Source organism: Peromyscus eremicus, chromosome 14 (genome assembly GCF_949786415.1).
Source record: "Peromyscus eremicus chromosome 14, PerEre_H2_v1, whole genome shotgun sequence".
Classification (NCBI taxonomy): domain Eukaryota; kingdom Metazoa; phylum Chordata; class Mammalia; order Rodentia; family Cricetidae; genus Peromyscus; species Peromyscus eremicus.
This window is the reverse complement of record NC_081430.1, coordinates 6946366-6972807: the sequence shown is the minus strand read 5'-3', so window position 1 is coordinate 6972807 and position 26442 is coordinate 6946366. Positions and strand designations below refer to the sequence as shown.

The 26442-nt window shown below is 42.3% G+C and overlaps 1 protein-coding gene across 1 annotated transcript in view; it reads right to left on the bottom strand.

Annotated features, from left to right (window-relative positions):
- Crppa (CDP-L-ribitol pyrophosphorylase A) overlaps positions 1–26442 on the bottom strand; it is a 291765-nt gene that overhangs the window by 228245 nt on the left and 37078 nt on the right. The window contains exon 3 of the mRNA XM_059279633.1: positions 16340–16489. Within this exon, the coding sequence (XP_059135616.1) occupies positions 16340–16489 (150 nt within the window). The remainder of the gene's footprint in view (positions 1–16339; positions 16490–26442) is intronic.

The following is a 26442-nucleotide window of genomic DNA, read 5'->3' as shown; positions in this document are numbered from 1 at the left end:
TTGGTGCAATAAAAATCTGAACAGCCAATAGTTATGAACCAGGTATAAGCAGGACTTCAGTGCAGAGAGAGAACTCTGAGAAGAAGAAGGCAGAGTCACCAGCCAGACTCGGAGGAAGAGGGTGGGCAGTATGGAGATGAGGTAATGCCATGTGGCAGAACACAGATTAGTATTAATGGGTTAATTTAAGTTATAAGAACTAGTGGGACAAACCTAAGCTAAGACCAAGCTGTCGTAATTAACAATAAGTCTCCATGTCATTATTTGTCAGCTGGTGGCCCAAAGAAAAATCTGTCTACAGTAAATCTTGCTGTATCTTTTATGCATGTGCAAACATCACATACTTGGAAATGTGTGTGCAAGAAATGAGTGGAGTTTCCCCACAATGAAGCCTGGGATATGATCTGTGACCACCACAACAACTTTCTCAAGATAGAGACTTGTGTATTTGGAAAGCCTTTTTGTGTAATAGTCTATTGTTTGCCTTAAAACTGCAAGGATACAGTGACATATCTGACCAATCAGTAGGAATCTCAAGGACCACGCTCTGGGTTTTAGTTCACACTACTAACTAGACAATTTGTTTGCTGTTCTTTAATTCTTGCTGTTTTCTTTAGGGATTTTTTTCTTTTCCTTTAGCAACTTCTTAGTATATCTTTAAAAATCCCCAAAGGATAGTCTTGTTTTCCAGATGATCTTGAAAGAAACAAAAGAAAGCCAGTGTTTATCTAGTTGCATAGGAATAAAGAGAAACAAATTATTAAATATTTTCATTATAATCTTAAGTAACCTGAGTATCAAGCTTGTGGATTTTAATGACGTTTAAATTATCTGCATTCCCAACATGGCATTAACATGTGAGTGGTCACAGGTGCACCCCACCTCCCCGCTTTATGCTTACTAACTCAAGTATGCCTTAGACAACCAGAGTCCATTTCATAGATGAGTGTGTGCCAAACATGCCACAGTCACTGTGATGGCCGTCATGAGTATTTATGAAACAGTTATGCAAAACAATTTTAATGAACTTTTTTAAATGTCTAATAATAAGCATGATACATTTTAACTGATATCTAGTTTGAGTGGATTTTTTTACGTTTATTAAAGTGCTACAAATTACCACCCTCACATACAAGTCTCTGCCTATAACTTTAATGACTTTCTGATAAATTAAAGGTTTTGGAGAACAGATGAAGGCTTGAGGGATTTTTGTTGTTGTTGTTTGGTTTAGTTTCTGTGTTTTCTTTTGTTTTCTTTGTCATGGTAGGGATTAAACCAAGAGCCTCACACGTTAGACACATGTTCTTCCACTGGGCTATACCCGCAGCCCATACATCCACACACACACACACACACACACACACACACACACATGCACACACCCAGGCACACATGGGGAGAGATGGGAGAGAGAGAGATTGCCCCATATAAGGCTATTTATACCACTGGCAGCATCATATCTATACACACATGTATTTATGTACAAAGTTCAATTCAACAATAGTTATTAAAAACTAAGTGTGAAGCATGATGACTTCCAGCTACTAGAGATGAGGTAGATAAGACAAAGTTCCTGCCCTCATGGAACTGAAATTCTATCAGAATAGAAGGGGAAAAATTCCAAAAGGGTAGATGTTAGGCAGTGAGATCTAACAAAGAAAACAAGGGGGTACATGACAGAGTTGCCACATATGGACTATAGGGAAGGCTATGGTGATATTTTATTTGTGCTGAAATATGATTTTATTTGTATGTTAATAAATAAAGTTGCCTGGGGATCAGAGCTAAAAGCAAGCCATTTAGCAGATGTCCAGTGGTTGTGGCACTTGCCCTTAATCTGCTCACATGGCAGGCAGAGTCTCTGTGTGTTCAAGGATACAGCCAAGCAGTGACCCGAACCTTTAATCCTAGTACTAACCATAGAGACCTGGAGGTCTGTATAGACAGGCAGTGATGAGGAAATCATGTGGTTGGGTTTAGAGCCAATGAGAAAGCAGAACAGAAAGGCAATAAAAAGACAGTCACAGCCGGGCGGTGGTGGCGCACGCCTTTAATCCCAGCACTCGGAAGGCAGAGCCAGGCGAATCTCTGTGAGTTCGAGGCCAGCCTGGGCTACCAAGTGAGTTCCAGGAGAGGCACAAAGCTACACAGAGAAACCCTGTCTCAAAAAACCAAAAAAAAAAAAAAAAAAAGACAGTCACACAGGAAGAAGGTCTCTCTCTCAGGGGAAGGACGGCAGCGAGTGGTAAGATAAAGGGAGTCATGACTCTTGCTCTGATCTCTTAGGCTTTAACTCTGTATGTATTTAGTTCTGTGTTTTTTATTTAATAAGACCATTTAGAATTTCATCTGCAAAAGGCTTCTGAGGAAGTGACATTTGCATAAAGACCTAATTCATAGGGAGAAGTGTCTGAGGAACATGTGTAGAGCCTTTTCTCTACTGTATTCTCATGTTCACACACATCTTTGCAGCTATTCTTCAGAACAGACATGTATGTGACATGCGTATGTGTAATATAATAAAATATTAGCAGGCTGCTAGGAATAAGACAGACACCACTTCTGCTGTGCTGGCTAGTGTTATGTCAACTTGACACATGCTAGAGTCATTTTGGCAGAGGAAACCTCAATTGAGAAAATGCCCATGCCAGATTGGCCTATGGTACATTTTCTTGACTGATGACCAATGTAGGTGGGTCCATGCCACAGGAAGTGGTACAAGATGGTCCTAGAATGCATAAAAACAATCTGAGAGGGCCAAGAAGCATTCCTCCATGGCCTCTACATCTGTTCCTGCCTCCAGGTACCTGATGTGAGTTCCTGTCCTGACTTTCCTGGATGGTGGACTACAGGCTATAAAATGAAATAAATCCTGGTCTCCCGAAAGTTTTGTTTTATTTTTTTTTCAGTCATGGTGTTTTACCACAGTAGTAGAAACCCTATTCATATCTATCACCCTGCACAAAACTCAAGTCCAAGTGGATCAGAGACTTCAACATAAATCCAGATACACTGAACGTGACAGAAGAGAAAGTGGGGAAGAGCCTTGAGCACACTGGCACAGGAGACAACGTCCTGAACAGAACACCAATAGCACAGGCACTAAGATCAACAATTAATAAATGGGACCTAATGGAACTGAGAAGCTTCTTTAAAGCAAAGAACACCATCAATAGGACAAAACGGCAGCCTACAGAGTGGGAAAAGATTTCCACCAATTCCACATCTGACAGAAGGCTAATTTCCAAAATATAAAGAACTCAAGAAACTAGACATCAACAAACCAAATAATCCAATTAAAAATGGAGTACAGATCTAAGCAGAAAATTCTCAACAGAGGAATCTCAAATGGCTGAGAAACACTTAAAGAAATGTTCAACATCCTTAGCCATCAGGGAAATGCAAATCAAAACAACTTTGAGATTCATCTTACACCTGTCAGATGGCTAAGATCAAAAACACAAATGACAGCTCATGCTGGCGAGGGGAACTCTCCTCCACTGCTGGTGGGGTGCAAACTTGTACAGCCAATTTGGAAATCAATATGGCAGTTTCTCAGAAAATTGAGAATCAACCTACCTCAAGACCCAGCTGTACCACTTTTGGGCATATACCCAAAGGATGCTCCAACCTATCACAAGGATACTTGCTTAACTATGTTCATAGCAGCTTTATTAATAATAGCCAGAACCTGGAGATACCTAGATGCCCCTCAACCAAAGAATGGATAAAGAAAATATGGTACATATACACAATAGAGTATTACTCAGCTGTTTTTAAAAAATGACATCATAAATTTTGCAAGCAACTGGATGCAACTAGAAAAAATCATCCTGAGTGAGGTAACCCACCCAGACCTAGAAAGACAAATACAGCATGTATTCACTTATAAGTGGATATTATCCACAAAGTAAAAGATAATCATAATACAATCCACAGACCTAGAGAGGCAAAGTAACAAGGAGGGCTTAAGAGGAGTCTGAAGGATCTCCCGGGAAGGAGAAATAGAATAGATATTGAGAGTGGACTAGGAGTGGGTCGGATTGGGAACAGAGGTGATCAGATGGAGGAGGGGGAAGAAATACTGGGAGAAACTGAAAATACCAGGAAGCATTTCAGGGCAAGGCAGAAACCTAGTGCAATGGAAACTAAGAGAGTAACCCTAGAAAAGACTCCTAGTAATAGGGAACATGGAGCCTGAATCAGCCATCTTCTGTAACCAGGCAAGGCCTCAAGTGGAGGGTCTGGGACACCAACCCAACCACAAAACCTTCAACCTACTGCTTGTCCTGCCCGTAGAGTGTTCTGGGACCAGAGCCTAGCAGAGTCATTACCAATGAGAGACCAGAGAGACTTCATCCATCAACTGATGGGAGCAGATGCAGTGTCCCACAGCCAAACATTAGGCAGAGCTCTGTGAATCCAGTGGAAGAATGGGAGGAAGGATCGGAGCAATCAGAGGATCAGGAACACCACGAGGACATGGCTCACAGAATCAACTGACTGGGACTCATGGGGGCTCTCAGAGATCAGGGAGCCTATAGGAGTCTGACCTAGATCCTCTGCATGTATATAGAATGGTGTATAGTTTGGTATTCTTGTAGGACTCTTCACAGTGGGAGCCGGGGCTGTCTCTGATTCTTTTGACTGCTGTTGGGACCCTTTTCCTCCTCCTGAATTGCCTTGTCCAGCTTTGATATAATGGTATGTATGGTGGTATTTTACTTGTACTGAAATGTGATTTTAACTGTATGTTAATAAATAAAGTTGCCCGGGGGTCAGAGCTATTAGAGCCATAGCAAAAGCTGGGCGGTGGTGGCACATGCCTTTAATCCCAGCACTTGGTAGACAGAGCTAGGTAGATTTCTGTGTGGTCAAGGATACATCCAGCACTGGAGACACACGCCTTTAATCTCAATACCAACCATAGAAGACCTGGAAGTCTCTACAGACAGGCAGTGACGAGGCAGTCACGTGTTTAGGTTTACAACCAATGAGAAGGCAGAACAGAAAGACTATATAAAGACAAACACACAGGAAGTAGGCTCTCTTTCGGAGAGCTCTCTTGGCTGAAGAGGATCGCTGAAGCAGGAAGGGTAAGGCTCTTAGCTCTGACCTCTTGGCTTTCTTCTCTGAATCAGCTCTGTGTTTCTTATTTAATAAGATGGTTGGTTACATCTACAGGTATGTGCCTCATCTTATTGTAGCTTGTTATGCCATGTTTGGTTGATGTTCCTGGGAGGCCTGCTCTTTTCTGAGGGGAGATGGAGGGAGGGTGGACCTGGGGGAAAGGGGAGGTGAGGAGAGAGACTGGGGGGGAGAAGAGGGAGAGGAAACTGCATTCAGATTGTAATGCATAAGATTAGAATAAATTTTAAAAAGAGATTTTTTTCTAACTTTAAGAAAAACCAAGTAGCCAGGCAGCGGTGGTGCATGCCTTTAATCTCAGCACTCAAGAGGCAGAGCCAGGCAGATCTCTGTGAGTTCAAGGCCAGCTTGATCTATAGAGTGAGATCCAGGACAGGTACCAAAACTACACAGAGAAACCCTGTCTTGAAAAAAAAAAAGAAAGAAAGAAAGAAAAGAAAAAGAAAAGTCAAGTAACTCATTGTTTCTGCCTCTCACAACTGAAACACCAGCTCTCTCTTTTCCAAAGGTGTCTGTCCTCTGAACACTGCTGCAATGCATAGCAGTGGCTGCTTTGATTTGCTCCTGCTGTCTCCTGCCTGCCTCTTGACTCTTGGGGACACAGGAAGGATATCACCTCACATTCTGGAATACTTTTTGTTTTAGTTTTTGTTATTCTGTGGCATGCCCGGTAGTGCTGTGTGATTCTGGAAACTAATTCTGTGTTGAGCCTAAGGAATGCAATGAAAAGTTCATGCCCTGGGTTCAGAGGAGACAGCGAGCTCTGTGGAGTCTTTATCACCCCCCATGCTGTTCAAGCAAATTTGCAGCTCAGTTGGGCCAACAGCCAATGAGAAACAAGAACAGAGCAGATTCACAAGGGAGGGACAGGAGGCTTTTGGAGGCGACCAGAAGTGATGCTGCACACCAATCATTTCTACTCAAATCCAGATAGTTAGCAGCACCTTCCTAGCTCTATTTTCCTTCAAATTTGGCATGTAGAGACATTTTTAAAAGGAAAAAAATTATAATCTGACCAACAAAAATTGGTGTTATCACTATAGTTCATTTCCATATCTGTTCCCTATTCATAATCAGCTTTAGAAATGCATGTGTGTATGGCATACATAAAGTACATTTATGTTAAATTTGTATTTATTGGATAAGATTTACATAAGACAATCCATGTATACAATGTGAATTGTTCTAAAGTAGGATTTTTAAAGTCTACATAATATTCATGTAACATGGCACCATTCATCTTGCCATTCTCCAATGGTGGCCACTCTATTTCTTAAACTCTTCTTTTTTCCCCTGTCTTTTCTATTTCTAAAACAAGAATGTCAAAAATCAGAATGAAAAAGAAGTATTATAGCAGCTACTCATTTAAATGATTTAATGTAACAATACAAAAGAAAAACATTAACTGCAAATAAATAGTTTTAGTGGTTAAAAAAAAAGAAAAGAAAAGAAAAAAGAAACCCTAACTAAAACACCTACCTTCATGGGGCTCACTACCTATCTGGAGTCACACATTTCACAGCTGAATTCCTAAGTCACTGTGGGAAGGAATTAAAAACATGTAATGGCTTGGCCTAACCTCATCTGCCTGGAGCTGTAAAGGCTTCCCTAAGTGTCTGCTCAGTATGTGAAGAGCAACAAAACAGGACTGCAAATACCAGACAGAAGGACATGTGTGAAGGGACTAAAAGGAGCAGACGATGGTCAGAGCGCAGCTGAGGGAAGAGGAAAGCAGAAAGGGAACGAGGAACAGCAGGCTGCACAGAGCAGAAGTGTGGCCTATGTGCCCTCAAGAGTCTTCTACAGCATCCCAAAGAGTCACCTACAACATCCCACAGTTACCTACAACATCCCACAGAGTCACCTACAACATCCCACAGAGTCACCTACAACATCCCACAGAGTCATCTATGATATCTCCCAGAGTCACCAACAACATCCCAGAGTCACCTATAACATCCCACAGATCTACAACATCCAAGTACATGCCTCATGTACTCAATTTCAAACAAGCTTGGCTACAGTTAGCATATTTCTCCTCAACTACTAGAAAATGGTAAATTCTAGTATGCATGTTTCACACGAGTTCCAAAAAGAGAAGCTCTATCCTGATAAAAAGTCAACATTAGCCTTATCTCAAGGCCACACAAATGACTGAACCATTCAATTGCTTTATAGATTTTTCAATCAAAAGTTTTTTAGTTTGCTATGAATTCCCCCAAAACAGACTCATTATTTTTGTCATTAGAAATGTTTTATAAATGTTTTAGGCCAAATATGGGAGTGAAAAGTTGACAGAGTGCTTGTATAACATGGGCAAGTTCCTGGCTTCAATCTTCGGCACAAAAAGAAGGTTGGGAGAATAGAAAGGAATAAATGGCAGCATTGACAATTCAAAAGGCCATAACATGTCACTCACAGACCCTCCCTGTATAAAAGACCTGCTGCCTAGAACGCGGAAAACAGGGGAAGGACAAATTTCAAATCCCACCATCACATACAGAAGCCCATCTGTATTCACCTGCTTTACACGTTTCCTGCCCTTGTGCTATCTATATTCCCAACCAAGGTCAGCCGAATTTAACACCCTACTATATGGTTCCATCACTCACTCCAACACTGTCTTCTAGTGGAGCATTTCCATCAGTGAGCTCTTAGGTCATCTACCTTCATCTACAACTGCTTGCTGCTACCCACTTCATCTCCTGCTCAATTGTGTCAATGTGCTTCCTCAAACTAGTCCTCTATTCTCTCTGAAATTAATTCAAACCAGATTCTCATGTACACCATTATCCTCAATCACTAGTGATCTCAGCAATTTGCTAACATTCATGGGCACAATTTCCCATAAATACTTTTCCATTACTCAGGACAATGGTCCCATTAATCAGAATATTTCCTTCAATATTTCTGGGATATAACCTGCTTACTTATACGACCAATTATCTTCCCCTTCAACCAATTACTCTTCATCTCCTGTGGTATACTGTACAATGTTGCCCTGTACAACGATACCCATGCCTTAATCCCTACAATCTGTTAACAGAAGACAAGGGGTGGTTAATTTAACAATCATGAGATAAGAAAATTATCCTGAATTCCCCAAGTGAGTCCAAGCAATCATAAGGATCCTTCTACACCAGAGTGAGCCCAGAGCATGTGACAGTGACGGTCAAGGAACGGGCTACATGCCAAGCAGTGCAAGATCATGGAGGAGAAAGAAAGGACAGGAAGTGAGTCTTCCAGCAACTCCAGAAGTGGCTCTACTCTGTCAACACCTTGATTTCAGCCTTCAGATCTCCAGAACTGTAAGGTGTTTTAATTCGTGGAGTTTCTGGTAATTTTTTAGAAACAGTCATATGAAATAACAATCCCTCCACAGGTTCAGAACATTGGCTCAGCCTGTTCTTCTCTTCTTCTCTTTCCACTTTCATTCATTTGACAATCTTGGTCAAATCCAAAGCATTAAATGCCTATATGATAGCAACTCCATGTTTATCTGTCTAGGTTCAGCAAAATTTCTCTGTTTCTAAAATCCTAGAGCACAGTGGACTTAACTTTTGGGAGTCCCAATAAATTATATCTAGACCCCTATCCTAAAAGCAAAGAGAAAAGTAATGGTAAAAGAAAGGAAAGAATCTTTTTTGTGTGTGTGGATAGATAGATAGATAGATAGATAGATAGATAGATAGATAGATAGATAGATAGTAATGATGATAGATTGATCGATCGATAGATTATAGATAGATAGATAGATAGATAGATAGATAGATAGATAGATAGATAGACAGATAGATAGACAGACAGATGAAAGTAGATAGACAGATAACAGACAGACAGATATCAGGAAAACCAGGTGATTCAGGTACTAAATGATGTTTGCAGGGAATCATGCGGTTGGCCTGGTCTAGCTGCCTTGAGAGGCATGCATCATAAGTTTTTCAGGTTAGAGTTCCTGGGGTACAATGTGCCTTTCAATTCCTGAGAAACGGAGGTAGTTTCCCAGGTAGTCGAGTATCAGGCCATCTGTGCATCTCTGCATTCCCTAGAAGTCCACAAAGCAAATAGAAGCTTGGCTGAACATTAGTCATAGACATTAATCTGTGTACACTGTATAGTCTACCAGCATCTCTGAATCGTAGCAACTATGCCTGTATTCTTCCTGACCATTGTATTCCGTTTCTGATAAGAGTACAAAAAGTCGGACTGCTTGCAATGAACTTGTCTCAGCCTCAGTCTTGCTGAGATCCCTCCAATCCAGGCCTGATAGATGACATTCCCACAGACCATAATCTGGTAACCCTGGCTACATAGGTAAGTGCTGCTGCTTACAGGTGGCACCTGAACAGGAATCTGAAATATGAGAACTTAAGAAAGAGAAAATGTTAAGGTGGGGAATTCCTAGGTTCTGGTATGCACACAAGTTGTAAAAAGGCAGGAGATTAATTCATTGTACATAAATATATATATATATGGGACAAGTAGGGTCAAAGGAGCAGAATTTGTTTGCCAAGGTTATGTGAACTCCATTGCTCTTGGGAGTAGTTAAAGTGGAACACCATCAATTGATGAAATTCCTGGAGTTTGTTAGCAAACTTCCACCTTCTTTCCCTGAAGAGGGGTCTCTGGTTCCCAGAAATTGGTCCTAGCTAGGAAGAGCAATTAGGAAGAATTAGAAGCAAGGGAATCAGAGAATATTCCCAGTGATGCTCTTCAGCTTTGGAAAGAAATAATTGAGAAAAGTGACATAGTTCAATTTAAAGTGAAAGTGGTGGGGGAAAAGCAGAATCAGCTCTGAGAATACACGAATATAGAACCTGAAGTACATTACCCAATGGCTCTCTGTGATGATTGAGGGTCTTCCTCCTCCTTGTGCTGATTTTAGTCCCCCACCCCGAGCTCCAATTCCCTCCATTCCTAACTCCTGCCCATCAAGTGCAGTTCCTGACAGCAAAGAGACTTCTTTTCCATGCTTCACTTCACTTCTTTCTGAAGTTATTGGGGAAGTTTCTCACCCTCCTTTAGTGAACTAATTCCTTTGAAGTCATGGTACAGGTCTCCCACACCAGAGATTCTGTACTGAGTCCTGGAGATGGAAGAGGACTTGGAATGATTTTTTCTCTTCCCAGTGAGTGAAATACCCCATCCTAATAACCAGGCACAGTGAGGTAGAAAATATATACCCATTTCATTTAAGACTCTTAAGGATCTTAGGCAGGCTTGTACTCAATATGGGCCAAATGCTCTTTAACGTTGTCTCTCCTTGATTTTATTTCTAGGAATGCTTTTATTCCTGTTGACTGGAAGGTCTCGACAAAAACTTGTCCTACTGGGGGTGAATACAGACAGTGGAGGACTGCTATTCAGAAAGATGTCAAGACCAAGCTATTAGAAATCAACAAAATAATATGCCCGTAACTTTTGAAATGTTAGCAAGAGAAGGCATGTACAATGATGCTCAACACCAGATTACATTTCCTTTTGAGGATTGTGGACAAACAAATGCTTTGGTAGTGCAAGCAAGGCATGAGTTACCAGATTCTGGAAGAAAGACAGGAAATTTATGAAATCAGACTGGGGCCTGTCTTTTGCAGGCGGCCAGTTGCCTGGTGGTTGATAGAGAGGCAGGGGTGATTATTGTCAAAGCAACTAGTGTACGAGACTGCTAATGCTACATACCAGAATGCGTCTATTCCTCTGGGAAGAAAGGGGATCCTAATGATTACATCCACCTCTGTGCTGACATTGGCCTTCAAGAGTTAACTCTGGCTACAGCCCTCCAAGGGCAGATAGTGCCTTAACTATGTCAAAAATTTGTTGCTACTGCTTTAAGAAGAGATAGAGAGCTGTTTCCTCTTACTTTTGCTAGACATTACATGGATGGTATTCTGATTTCTGCTAAAAATAATAAAATGCTAAAAGATGTTGATAGAGGTAAAACTTGGTTTAACCCTTTAGACTGTAATCCTTATGATATAAAACAGTTGGAATTTTTGTTGAATACTTCGGATGATTTGGAACTGGCTTTTGCTGTATATCTCTTTCAAATTAACAATTATTTTCCTTCCAGTAAACTTGATTTTACATCAAGACATGCTATTCTATTTCCTAAAAGTACCAGGCTTCAGCTAATACCCTCTGCACAAGTAGTATTAGTACATGTCACGGAAGATGGTAAGGTGCCCTGGTTTCTAGAGATGCTTCCCTGATTTTTACTCACCCAAGTGCTTCTGCACAGCAGACGGAATGGCGCATGATTGACAACACCTTTTAATGCCACCGTCAACCTCTAAACTTAAACTCTGATTCACAATACACAGTCCTGGCAGTGCAGTGTCTCGAAGCAGCATGGATCACTTCACCAGGCACCTCTAATCGTGGTTTACTACAATTAATTCAACAGGAATTGCAGCGGTGGGAAAATCCAGTTTAGTTTGGCCATATTAGGTCACACTCTAATTGTTCAGGACCTCTGTCTGAGGGAAATGCAAAGGCAGACTCCCTTTTATCACTGGCTCTTTTCCTAGGAATGAACAGTCTAAAGGAAGCATGAGAACCTCATGTACACTTTCATCAAAAAATGCTTCAGCTTTGAAAACATGTTTAATGCCCTCCATGGGTAAAAGTTAGTGTCATGCCTCTTCCCTCTTATGCCGTAACTCTGAAGATTCTCACCACATCATATTTGGCTTGTGTATGTTACTTGTGACCCTAGTTTTGGTAGACTGAAATATGTTCGCATCATTGTGGACATCTACTCGTTGCTCATTTTTGCTGTTGCCCTATCAGAAGAGGCAGTTAGGGGTGTTATCACCTCCTTACTAAGAGCCTTTACTGTTTTAGGCCCCTGTGAAACATTAAAGGCTGACAATGCTCCTGCAGACACTGCCAAACCCTTTCAGGAATTTTGCCAACAGAATGCTGTGAGCCACATCACAGGCATTCCACATAACCCCCAAAGTCGATCTTTTGTGGAAAAAATTAATGGACAACTTAAACGTTATTTAAAATAAAGGAGAGGGAAAAGGGTAGAATGGCTGGCTACTCCTCACGAGATTTTTATATTCTATTCTACATACACTTTAATTTTGTTTTTAATTTGGGCAAGGCTTAGCCAAATTTTAAATTTGGCCTTACTGCTATAGAGAACTTTGGGCCCCTCCAAAACAATTTAGGATCATGGTCCCTTAGAGAGATGTTATGTCTGGTCAATGGAACGGCCCAGATCTAGAAGTTCACGGGAGCTGTGGCTATGTTTGCGTGTTTCCTCAGGGTGCTGAAAAGCTGGTGTGGATACCAGAAAGTCTGACTCGACCTGTGGAAGATGAATGGACAGGATCAAGAATGTCTACAGAGGCTTCCCCTGAAGAAAACACAATGAACAGAGTGCTGGAGTCATCAAGCCAAGAACCGAGTCTCTACCAGCAGTGACTGAGGTGAGGAAACTGAGACTGAGGGAAATGTCTCAGCGGGAGGCTGTGACTGCAGAATCAATCGCTGCTCCTTGATATGTTGCCTCTGTTGAATGCGCTTGTTACTGCTGAGACACACCGACCACAGTGCGCCTGATCCTGTGTTTACTTTGTTAACTGGGAAGACAAAAACATCCCTATTTATGTTAATTATTCTCAATTTAACTGGAATCAGATTTGTAATCATCTTACAGGAATATAGTCACATGACAATTTTTAGGCATTGATGTTGAGGCCTTGAATGATGAAATATTACCCATTTAGCATGCAAAGTTAAATGAATCACCCTTCTCCGGTGCTGTGCAAAACCTAGCAAAGATTTTTGGTTATTATTTTTTGTGTCTCTAATGGAACTTCTAAACTGTGGTCCATAGGAAGGCCTCTGAGAATTTTTGGTGGTTATACTGAGAAGCACTACAGCCTTGAGACTGATTTGCTACTCCATGCCTGCTTTGAAGACTGACTTGCATATTCTGCATTTAAAAAATTAAAAGGGGGAACTGCAGCAAATCATGGCAGCTTGGTCTAGCTGCCTTGAGAGGCACCTGTAACAAACAGGCTTTCAGATTATAGTGTCCATGGTTCCTGGGACACTGTGTGACTTCCAGTTCCTGAGAAACCAAGGCACTCCCTCAGGCAGGGAAGCATTCAGGCTGCCTGTTTCTCTCTATTCCCTAGAAGTCAGTAAAGCATATAAAAGTTTGACAGGACAGTTAGTCTTAGACATTAGTTTTGGTTTTTTTGTTGTTGTTGGTGGTGGTTTTTTTTTTGTTTGTTTGTTTGTTTTTGGTTTTTTGAGACAAGGTTTCTCCATCCTGGATCTTGCTCTGTAGACCAGGCTGGCCTCAAACTCACAGAGATCTGCCTGGATCTGCCTTCTGAGTGCTGGGATTAAAGGTGTGCGCCACCACTGCCCAGCTGACATTAATCCTGTATATCCTGTATAGCCTGAAAACATCACTGTATCCTGGCAACTACCATTGTATTGATCCTGGAAACCGTCACTGTATTCTGTTTCTGATAAGGGTATAAAAAGTCTGATTGCTTGCAATGAGCTTGTCTCAGCCTCAGTCTTGCTGTGACCTTCCAACCAGGCCTGATAGATGACATTCCCACAGATCATAATCAGGTAACCCTGGCTTGGTAAGTAAGCGCTGTTGCTTAAAATGTTAACATAAGTTCTATGATTGCACAAAAGGGAAACAAGAAGTGTGCAGAGTCCAGCAGTCTCTATCAAACTGTGGTCTAATTGGTCATTATCCCAGTTCTAGTCAATACCATCTTTCCACCTGTTGCTTAAAGAATTGTTGATGTTAAGGAAGCCAGTCTGCTTCTGTTTGCAGGATGTCTGTCTACCAAAACTGTGATCCTGAAACAAGTGGTAATTTTGTTCCTGTATTGCTTCTGCTTAAAGAAAATAATTCGATTTTGTGATTGCTCCTCAACATGGAATGGGAGCTTGAAAGGCTCTCCTGCCCCTGAAAAACTTGGGGAAATGATTGAAGACTTTTAGACTCCACTCGAGGATTCTGGAAGAGAGCTTATAGAAGCTGGAAGTTGAGAATCCACTGAAAGTATCTGAGTTCTCCTCTTTTGGATTCTTCAGCCTTGAAAGGGAAGAGTTCTACGCAGTCTTTAATGACTAACATTTTCATGCACAGCTGCCGTGGGATCTGATCCCACGTCTTAAAGCAGCAGAAGAGGAAGACACACGATGAAACAAGAGCTTTCACCATCATCCTGCTATTGACTAACCCATCAGACATCCCACGGAGCAAGTCTGTGTTCTACACATAGCAGTCTTTACTTTTCACTGCACTTTCTAAACATTCGCAATCCTAGGTGGAGAAAGAATCACATCTTGTAAGTGGGCCCCTAAAACCTTCACTTCCATCTCAGAAAAAGATAACTGCATCCTAGCTTCTCAGAACAAGTCTTTGGACTAATGACTCTTCCCTATCTTTGGTATGTGATATTCAATCTACTAGGAGAATCTTCCCAATTTTACCCTCAAATCCATTCTAAATATTAGAGCATCACATTACACTATCTAAATTATCCCAATTATCAGCAATATGTTCTATGTCTTGGGCTTTTCATTGCCATGACAAAACACCTGACGGAACAATGTAAGGGAAGAGGGATGTATTTAATTCATGATTTCAGAGGTTTCAGTCCAACATCAAAGACAAGAGCCACTCATGTCATGGTGGTTAGGAAGCAAAGAGAAAGATACAGAATGAGACCAGGGCAGGCATGGTGGTTCATGCTCATAACTTCAGCACAGGATGCCAAGGCCAGCCTTGGTTATACAGATAGTCTGAGGTCAGACTCATGCAATCCTGTCTCAAGAAACCAAAAGGTGAAATAAAAGAAGACAGCACAAGACTTTTCTGTCCAAGGCATGGCACCGCGGCCTGCTTCTTCCAGCCTCCATCACAAGGTTTCTACTGCCTACTAAAATAGCACCACCTGATTGGCACCAAGTGTTTAATACATGAGCCTGTGGTGGACAGTTCCTATGCAAATCACAACAATCACAAGGGTATATATTAAAGTCAGCAAACCCTTTCACAAATCTCAGAAAAGTGCTAATGGCAGAGTATAGCTCAGCAACATTTCGTCTATGGGATATGTGAACTCCACTTGGAGAAATTTGTAATAGAATAATGAGTTTAATTAAAATAAAATTCTCAAAGTAATGTCCTATATTCCAAATTACTTTAAGAAAAGAAAAATTATGGCTGAATTTCTCATTGAAATAAAATTCTACATAATCAATCTTCTAAAAGTAACTGGAGCCAAGTATTGATAATTGAATGTATGCATGGGAATAACCACCACCGTTCCCTAACCTAACTATATCTAACATATCTAGTATAAATGTCTTTGTTCTCATTACCTGATAACCCTAACTGCCCATCTCTTTCAACATGTTTACTGATTATCCAGTGCCAGTTCAGCACTGAGTTACTCCAGCTTGTATCACTAAGAAAGTTTTGGATAGATCAATTATATGACACTCAATAATGACTTATTCAAATATGTAAATAAATAGCAATAAAATTATGTAAGTACAAAAGCTTTCCAAATGAAAGAAAAAATACAGATATTCCAGTATCAGTTTCCGGGGTGATAATTTTATAGTTAGTTAACTTAAATATTTAATTAAGATGTCCAGGTGTCTGTGCAGAACATTCACCATATTAGGCCTAAAACTACTGTCCTCAAGAATACCTGTTTATAAGACAGGTGTGGACCAGTGTTTGGGAGGGCAGTGGTATGGGAGATTTACCTGAGTGCATAGCCCTGTTTACAGTGAACATCTGCATTTCTCCTAAGAATGTGGAATTTCTGAACGTGCTGGCCAGAGGACATCTATGTGACAAGTCCCCTCCCCCCCACCTCCCGCAACCCCGGACTCTGGTCCTCTAGGGATTTCTAAGCATGACACACATGGTCTTGCATTTCCCTTGCTCCAGGAATTGCTCTCTGTGACCCATCAAAAGGAGAGAGCTTAAGCCGCTTCCAGATGGATTCTTCCCGCCCTGCCTGACTGTTCTAAGCTAAACGAGTCCTCACATTTCTCCACTGTGGTACACGCTGCCCTGGAGTACAGCTGCAAGCTGAGTCTCGTAGGTCTTTCTGAAAATTCAAATGTAGACATAGTTGTAAAAAGCACAACAGAACAGTGGCTTTTGGAAAGCCCAGACTCTTACCTGCTGATATGCCTCATAGATCACATCAAAGAGAAAAGCCTGTGGCATTTCACTTGCCCTGTGTTTGGCCCGGTTCAGGGCGTGGTCTAAGCAGCCATCAGCAGCGGGACTGATGACAGTGGACACCAGAGGTCGAATTGCCCCTGCTGCCTACAAGGCAAAACAAAAGAAAGAAAGAAAAGCATATTTACTTTACCTACAGAGCATTTGAAGGAAAACTCTAAATTCTAGATCTCACTTCCAAAATGAGATCTTCATAGTTTTAAAAATCTCTCTCAAGAAAGCATCTAAAAAAATGTTTGCTCAATTCACAATTAACTTATAAAATTTAAAAATTGACTTCATAGAAGAGCAATTCCATGCATGCACTTCAATATGGAAATACTATTTTCATTATATATTCAACTTTTTTCCCCATCAGGCAGGCAACATGACCTGAGTTTGATCCCTGGGACCCACAAGGTAGAAGGAGAAAACAGACTCCCACAGATGGTCCCCTGACTTTCACATGCGTACTGTGACACATGCCCCCTCACACATCTCACACACACGGAAATAAATGCAATAAAAAATCCTTTCCATCATAAGTCACTGAGGTCAAACTCTATAACAGAACGTGACAAGACAACTGGGTTTTCCCTGGAGACGGGAGGGAGAGAGACTATTGTGAAACAATTAAAATGAGTTTCAAATGAATGCTTAGAAATGAGTGTGCTTTCAGAAAATTTAATTTACACATTGGATCATTAAAGAAACAAACTCCCCAGGATCTCCATTTGAGACTAAACAACCTGAATAACAATGAATTTATGTCTTGCTCTAATTCATTTTACAAACAGTTCTTTTCAAATATAATGTCCATGCAGCACTTCCTCAGGCAAGGCATCCATTCATTTCCATTTCTACAAGGAAAGCTCTGTCTTATTAATGGCTGCAACTGAAACGCACATTAAGGATGATCCTCCATGACTGACCTTCTGCCCTCTACTTTCAATAGGGTTTCCCCTGTAACGTGGTCATGAAACTACCCCGATTAAGTAGCCTCACAGTAAGCATCCACGGTGGGCAGTCAACTGACCCTTTCTCTTCACTCCAACGTGCCATTGCTTCACAGAATTGTTACATGACAATCTCAGCTCATGAAGGCAATAAACAACAGAATAGTGTGCTCTGAGGAGAACATCATCTGAGCAAGACAGTCCACGTGGGAGCTTACGGAAGCCGGTTTACAGCCAGCTGGGTGAGAACAGAGCTAATGTATGAACCGAGGAGACAGTTTATAATGGCAGCAATGTTTCCAGCACATCAAGTCCAAATGTGGAGCCAAAAGTAAGGGAGGGAAAATACTGCCCAACACCTACCACAAGCGACATTTAAGTGTCAAATGGGAAAGAAACACTTTCACCCTGATTTTTAAGGAAAATATTAAATTTCCTTGACAGCTACCTATAGGCAGTACTAGAATTCCATATCAGGCCATAAAGAAAGAAGAAAGAAAAGGAAAAAACTAAGAGAGAATATGAGATAAGCAAATTGGGAGGGCAAAGAGCTTCACAGGCTTTTCCCAGTGAAACAGGCAATGAAAGGTATGAAAGGTATTTTAAAGCAGCCACAGAAAGCCTATGGGAGCTGCCCCAAGGGCCTCCAGCAGATAAAAACCTACTCAAGACAATCTGAGTCTTGGCTGAAAAAAGAGAAGCATGTGTGGCCCTTAGGCAGTGACCTGCTTCTTCTCCATCCTCAGCTCAATGGAACAGCAGCTTCAGGAGGCAGCAGAGCTTAAAGCAGGAGAGGGAGAGAGGGGGAGAGGGGAGAGGGGGAACAAGCAGGGAGCATGGGGGGAGGGGACCTACAAACAAAACAAACAAAAGCTGGGGGCACTTGGCTGGCTCCAGCTCATTCTGGAAAAAGCAGGGAGGCTGTGGTCCCCTTGGCATCTTGTGTAAACACTGAAACCATGCCAATGTGGCCCAGATGCTCTCCTGCTCACGGGCAGAGCAAAGCGTCTATGCCAGGAAAGGAGAGGCAGGACGACAGCCCAGTTCTTCTCTTTCAGTGGCAGCAGGATGAAGTGGGTGTCACTCCGAAAGCAACAGGCTCCATGCTCATCCACAGCTCCAGAGCAGTAGTAAGGTTTCATAGTGGGAGAGGAGGGGTCTAAGATTAAAGAGCTAGAAACCCCCCTCAAAAAAAACAGAGAAATTCAGACTAAGCACATTCTTAGAAAAAGGAGATTATTATAACAAGCAATTAAGAGGATACTGGAATCTACGTGAGACCCAAAAAAGCTGAGTGGAAGGCTGGCTATTTATCAGAAGACACAGGAAGCAAGGCTAGCAAACTCCCACCCACTAGGATCAAAACAAACTTCAAACATTGGTCTGAAACCTACCCCTGCAGAAAGGCCAGCGTCTAACTGGGTCAGATTGCAGGGGAAGTATGCCACCGGCATTATAAAACCTCGAGCTGAACAGCTAGCAAAGGATGCTGCTGAACAGCCAGAAGGGTACCAGTAGACAGCAGGAGGAGAGGCCACAGTAGCCAGAGCCAGGCATGCCAAACCTGCCATCTCAATGAATATACATGCCCAACTTTCTGACACCTGAGAAAGTGACATCAGATGCTTTCTGTGCAGAAGTCTCAAGTCCAATGCATCAGCCAAGTCACAAGCAAGCAAATAATATTTCCTGGAAAGGTGGACAGTAGAACCAGTCAGTATCTGGAAGGAGAAACACACATTTTCGAAAACATTGCATTTTCAATAAAGCATTGCATCCAAGATGACAGTATGATTGGCACAGGAAGGGAAGGCACAGAAACTGCCCCCAGGTAAACAAGCACACATAGGTTTCAAAGCAGCTCTGGGTCCTGTCTTCAGAAAACTAAGGGAATCATGTCTGAAGTGAAGCAAGGTATTCGGACACTGTTTGTCCAAAAGGAAATCTAGGATGGAACGCTACAAGAACTAACGTGACTCTCCAGCAGCTCCACAGTCATTCACCATCAGAAACGGTGAGTGCTAGAGAGCTGGGGGGCAGCAGACACTCTGAAACACAAAATCACCTCGTCTACAGCAGTAGAACCAACATCACAAAAGAGAAAATAAAAACTCACACACAATCAAAGAGGAAATGCTTTGCTAGCCAGTGCATGTTACAGATTATTTAAGATGTTCTTCAATCTAAAGAAAATTAACTCCAACAGCAATTCTAAAGCACAGGAGAAAACACATCATTAAAGGAACAGCAAATTTAAAACACCAGGGAAAATGGTCATTTCCTCCCTTCTTTTATTAATTAAAAAGCAACAGAATTAAATAATGGATACATAATCCACATTGAAATGCAACTAAAACAAAAAAATGAATAGAGATAAAAGTTTACAGAAATAAGAAAATGACAATGAATGGGAACGTGAATGTGGTGACCCATAAAGCAAACATGCCTAACAAAATCCATAAACCACACCTGCCTGTTTACTTTTCTCCTTCCAGCTTCTAGAAGGGGCTATAGAGCTAATAATTATAACCCTGGATTTCACTTTGTAACACATAGAGGATATATGCATAATAATAATAATACATGGAAGGAAAGAAGGACAGAGTCATATAAAAACATGTCTGTTATAAGAACACTTAGGTCAGGAATATATATAGAAATTCTATGTCTTCCCACAATGTCTAATTTACAAGATATTCCTGCAAACGCCCGGCTCTTTTAATCCAATATCAAGTACTCTTAGTAACTAGTATTAACTGTCATCACACATTGCACATCACATGGCAAAATGCACACAAATAAACGTTTGTATGTATAGATGTAGATCACAAAATGACTAGGGACTTAAAAAGGCAAGCAGTTTCCAAGCAGCTGAGAAATTAATACACATGTAACGGAGTCTTGGAGGCACTAGGGCTGCTGATGTGGAGTCAGACAGCAGGGTCGGAGCTAGAGTCCAGCAGCTGAGGTGAAAGGGAAGAACCAGGTGCAGACAAACAGAGCAGATGGATGGACAGCAAGCACACACAGGTGAACAGAAGAGAGGCGACAGCGATTGGAGTTGGCCACATCCAAACCAGGAACCAAGGCAGATCAAAGTACCCGAGGCAGTCAGGTCTTCTGCCTGTGGTCCCTTGATGCACATATTTGTGGTCAATAACAGACCAATGGGTCTTCACCACTGCAGTACTGGTTTTCCATCTCTTCATGGAGCCCAGATGAGGGAACAGGAGCCTCTCATCTCTCTGGGGTGACTACTGAATTCCCAGAAATGTTTTTTCCTGAATATATCAATATGCTCATGTGTCCCAGTTACCCAATACATTTGTGAATGGGACCCATTCTATTCCCAGTAACAAGTTAATTAGCAGTCCGTACTGCATGAATAGTGCTGGCCATTCTTGTAGCAACCCAGATACAGAGCCATCTTCCATCTTCAAAATGGAGTCAAATGCTGCTTGTAAAATGGTATCACTCACAGAAAGGCGAAGTCTGAAAAGCCAACATTCTACATAATGATGCAACAACTTAGGGTAAGGTACACCCTGCTCTCAACAATGCCTCTCCAGCTCAGTGGAATGGGGTAGTGAAAATCCGACTTTTGCTAACATGTTACTGTAGGCCCAATAGACCAAGCTAAGAAAATAACTCTGTCCTAGTCAGGGTTACTCTTGCTATGATGAAACCTGTGACCAAAGCAACTTGGAGAGGGAAGGGTTTATGCGGCTTATGTTTTCATAGCACTGTTCATCACAAAAGCAGTCAGAACAAAAACACAAACAAGGCAGGAACCTGGAGGTAGGAGCTGATGCAGGGGCCATGGAGGGGTGCTGCTCACTGGCTTGCTCATCATGGCTTGCTCAGCCTGCTTTCTTATAGAACCCAGGACATCAACAGCCCAGGGGTGGACTCACCCATAATGGCTGGGATCACCAATGCTCCAGTTTTTTTTAATAATTTTTTTAATTATTTATTTTTATTTTAAGTGTACTGGTGTTTTGCCTGCATGTATGGCTGTGTGAGGATGCTGGATCTCCTGGAACTGGAGTTACAGACAGTTGTGAGTGCTGGGAATTGAACCTAGGTCCTCCAGAAGAGTAGCCAATGCTGTTAACCACTGAGCGACTCATCCTGAGTGAGGTAACCCAGACCCAGAAAGACAAATATGGTATGTACTCACTCATAAGTGGATAGTAGATATAAAGCAAAGGATAACCAGGCTACAATCCACAGCCCTAGAGAAACTAGGTAACAAGGGGAACCCTAAGAGGAACACATGAATTGCCCTGGGAAGGGGAAATAGATGAGATTTCCTGGGTAAATTGGGAGGGGGAAGCAGTGGGAAATGGAACATAAGGGATCTGGAGGGTCGATGTTTGGGGGCAAGATGTAGGGGGAGCATAATGAAAGAGATATCTTGATAGAGGGGCCATTATAGAGTTAGGGAGAAACCTGGTACCAGGGAAAATCTCAGGAATCCACAGGATGACCCCAGCTAAGACTCCTAGCAATAGTGGAGAGGGTGCCTGAACTGGTCATCTCCTATAATCAGATTGGTAACTACCCTAATTGTCATCATAGAACCTTCATCCAGTAACTGACAGAAGCAGATGTAGAGATCCACAGCCAAGCATTGGGCTGAGCTCTGGGAGTCCTATTGAAGAGAGGGAGGAGGGATTTTATAAGCAAGGGGGGTCAAGATCATGACAGGGAAACCCACAGAGACAGCTGGCCTGAGCTTGTGGGAGCTCACGGACTCTAGACCAACAGCTAGAGATCCTGTATGGGACTGGCCTAGGCCCTCTGCGTGTCAGTGACAGTTGTGTAGCTTGGTCTGTTTGTGGGGCCCCTCGCAGTGGGATCAGGATCTGTCCCTGGCACATTAGCTGGCTTTTTGGAACCTACTCCCTATGGTGGGATGCCTTGCTCAGCCTTGACGCAGGGGGGAGGAGCTTAGTCCTGCCTCAACTTGATACACCATCATATCCCATGGGAGGCCTGCCCCTTTCTGAGGAGTGGATGGGGGGACAGAAAGGAGGTAAGGGGAGGGAATGGAAGTAGAGGAGGGAGGGGAAACTGTGATTGGTATGTAAAATAAATTTTAAAAAATTAATAATAGAAAAAAGAAAATGCTCTACAGGGTTGCCTATAGCCCAGTCTTATGGAAGCATTTTCTCAATTGAGGCTCCCCCCTCTCCAATGACTCTAGCTGGTGTCAAGCAGAGTTGACATAAAACTAGCCAAGAACACACACACACACACACACACACACACACACACACACACACACACAAACATACCAGATAAAGAAATAAAAATATTCTGCATGGAACCTTCTCCAAAATTTACTATATACTCGGCCACACAGCAAGTCTCAACAGATACAAAAGAATTAAAATATCTCCCTGTATCTTATCAGACCACCATAGACTAAAGCTGGATTTCAACAACAACAGAAAGCCTACAAACACATGGAAACAGAACAACTCTGTACTGAGTTACCACTGGGTGAAGGAGGAAATAAAGAAAGAAGTTAAGGACTTCCTACAATTCAGTGAAAACGGATGCACAACACACCCAGACTTATGGGGCAGTGAAAGTGGTGCTAATTGGAGAGTTCATAGCACTACAGGCCTTTTAGAGATCTCACACTAGTGACTTAACAGCACACCTGAAAGAAACATAAATCTTCCAAAGGAAAATACTCATCGAATGCAAAGAGAAAGTATAAATGTTTTTTTAAAAATCAATAATACACACAAACAAATGGGAGATTGAGAAGAACCGTGAGTTCAGGCCAGGGTGGACTACACAACTAAACGCTAATTTAAAAAAAGAAAAGAAAAGAGAGGGCAGGAAAGAAGGAAAAATCCAGTTATTATGGTCAGAGTTGTGCTCTCTCAGCCTTAATAAAGCTAGTACTCCAATTCTCAGTGAGCTAAAGAGAAAAACTAATAGAGAAAAGAAAACGAAAAGTGTTTTCATTGTGAAGGAATACAAACAGATCTAGCAACCGCCAAGTCTGCTTCCCAGTCCTGACGTGAGGATAAGGTTTAAACAGCAAAACTAAGCCATCCCAATGCAAAGAGACAAAGAGAGTAAATTAAAAGGTTTTTAAAAGATTGCACAAACCATGACCATAATAAAGCTAAAGCAACCATAATATATACATATATATATAATGTAAACAAAAATGTTAGTAGAGATAAATAAGGCTATTTTACAATCAAAAGGATAACCCATTGGGAAAGTATAAGAATTAAACATATTCAGCTGCCAATTCATGAAACCCCATGATGAAAACCTTCCAACTCTGACACTCAGTTGGCAACAATAATACTACGCTGACTAGTCTTATGTCAACTTGACACAAGCTAGAGTCATCTGAAGGGAGGGAACCTCAATTGAGAAAATGCCTCCATAAGATCTAGCTGTAGAGAGGCCTGTAAGCCATTTTCTTAATTAGTGATTGATGGAAGACAGCCTAGCCCATTGTGAATGGTACCATCCCTGGGCTGGTGGTCCTGGGTTCTATAAGAAAGCAGGCTGAGCAAGCCATGGGAAGCAAGCCAATAAGCAGCACTCCTCCACGTCCTCTGCTTCAGCTCCTGCCTCCAGGTTCCTGCCTTTTTTGAGTTCCTGTCCTGATTTCTTTCGGTGATGAACAGAAATATGGATGTATATGCCAAATAACCCTTGCCTTCCCAACTTCTTTTTGGCCATGGTGTTTTGTTGCAGGAATGGACACCCTAACACAAAGGCCTTCGATAAAGTCACATTAGGCAAATCAACATGGAAAGTCTTGAAATGTTTTAAGTCACATAAGTTTTATTGAATGTGTCGACCAACAATAGCAAAATATAAATGGAAAATCCTCCAAGGCAGACCATAAATGATGCCATAAAATAAGACTGTGTAGAAAAAAGATTGAAAATGGCCGTGGCTGTGAGCCCACATGGGGCCACAGGCCACTCAGAAAAGTCTGGGAGACGTGTGGAGGACTCAAGGGGAGACAGGGCTGTAGCACAAATCTTAAAGGTCTTATTAATAAAAACAAACCTAGAGCCAGGTACTGGGGTGAATGCTGGAAGATCAGAGAAGCAGAACAAGCCACAGCTACCTCACTTCGCCAGTTCCTCAGCTGATCCTGTTTCCTCAAACTGGAAGCCTCTGAGTCCTCATCCAGAATGAGTCTCAGCTGAACTGCTGCTAACAGCCTAAAAGCTTAACCAGGCTCTAGTTCCTGGTCCTCACGCCTTAAATACCTTTCTGCTTTCTGCCATCACTTCCTGGAATTAAAGGCGTGAGTCACCATGCCTGGCTGTTTCCAATGCGGCCTTGAACTCACAGAGATCCAGAGAGATTTCTGCCTCTGGAATGCTAGGATTAAAGGCGTGTGCTACCACTGCCTAACCTCTATGTTTAATATTGTGGCTGTTCTGTTCTCTGACCCCAGATAAGTTTATTAGCGTGCACAATATTTTGGGGAACACAATACCACCACATAGGGCAGCAGAGGAAGAGCCTGCAGAGCGCACACTATCTCCAGAACAACTGAAATAAGGTAGGTCTCATGGGAGAGAGGTGGAGGTAGCAGCGACAGACAGGGAGCACTGCTAACCACTGGACCTGCGGTGGACCACTGCTGCCGACACTCTGACTGCTCACCCTCCTGGGGCCACAGAGCTGTGGTTGTGCCTGGGGTGCCAGCAGGGCAGCCCTCCTATCCTGGGACACGCTGCCCAGCCACCCGGACTCTGAACAAGCACAAGGTATCCGAGACGAAGCATGGTTCACTTTCTGGATTCAGTCTCCTCTAAAGACTTCCACGGTCCATGCTGCCACCAGAGGCCAAGCTGATGTCCACGGTCTGCACTGCCACTGGGGGCCATTTACTGTCAGTGATCAGTGCTGTGCAGCAGGCCCTGTTGACGCCCGTGGTCCATGTTGCTGCCAATGGAAATCATGTTGATGTCCATGACCAGTGCTGCTGCTAGGGACCAGGTTGATGCCTGTGATGTGAGCTGCCATTGGAAAACTTGTTGGCACCCACCATCTGTTTTGCCACTGAATACTGTGTGGAAGTTTACGATCTGAGCTGCCGCTGGGCTGGCTGCCATGGACAGGGAAGCTTCTTTTGCAATGGTGTCGATGACTGCAGACTCTTAACTGAGAATGAGAGACATTGAAGGCCAAGGAAAAGGAACGGTCCAGACAGTAAGCTATTGAAGAGAGTCCTTAAAATTTGTGATGAAGATGCTGAAGTGCAGACCATCACAGTCAGTAGCTTCTGGAGGGGGTGGGGGGGCGAGTTTTCTTTAAGGGGTTGAACACTGGGCATTTGACCATGCTCCAGTGAGTATATGGGCAACATAAATTTGACTCGATGTTTTTTTCAGTTTGATTTTTTGGTTTGGTTTTATTTGGGGGGTTCCAAAGTGGGGGTGGACCTCAGAGGAATGGGACATGAGTGTGATGGGGTACATTGTATGAAATTTCTAAATTAATAAAAATACAGTGTTGGAGAAAAAAAGACTCACTAAATTTTGAAGGACTCAAATCGTAGTAAGAATGTTCTCTCTTCAAAATAGAAATTAGATGTAGCTGGGTCTGTTTGAGGGGCCCCTGGCAGTGTGATCAGGATCTATCCCTGGTGCATGAGCTGGCTTTCTGGATCCCATTACCTACAGTTGAACACCTTGCTCACCCTTGATGCAGGGGGGATGGGCTTGGTCCTACCTCAACTGAATGTTACCAGGCTTTTGCTGTGCCCCCATGGGAGGACTTACCCTTTTGAAGGAGGGAACTTGGGGGGGGAGGTGGAGGGAGTCAAGAGGAGGGATGAGAGGGGGATTTGTGGTATGTAAAAATGAATAAAAATATTTTTAAATAAAAAAATAACTTAAAAAATAGAAATTACAGGAGAAAGGTAGAAATTTCAAAAAAATGTAAAAATTGAAATATATACTACTGAAAAAGAAACCAATGAATCAAGAAAATCGATTAGTAGGGAACTTGGAGATACTTTAAGATGAAATCACAGGCAATGTACAAATACTTAAGTGCTGTGGGATGTCTTTCTGTAAGCTGTGAATACATGCTGTT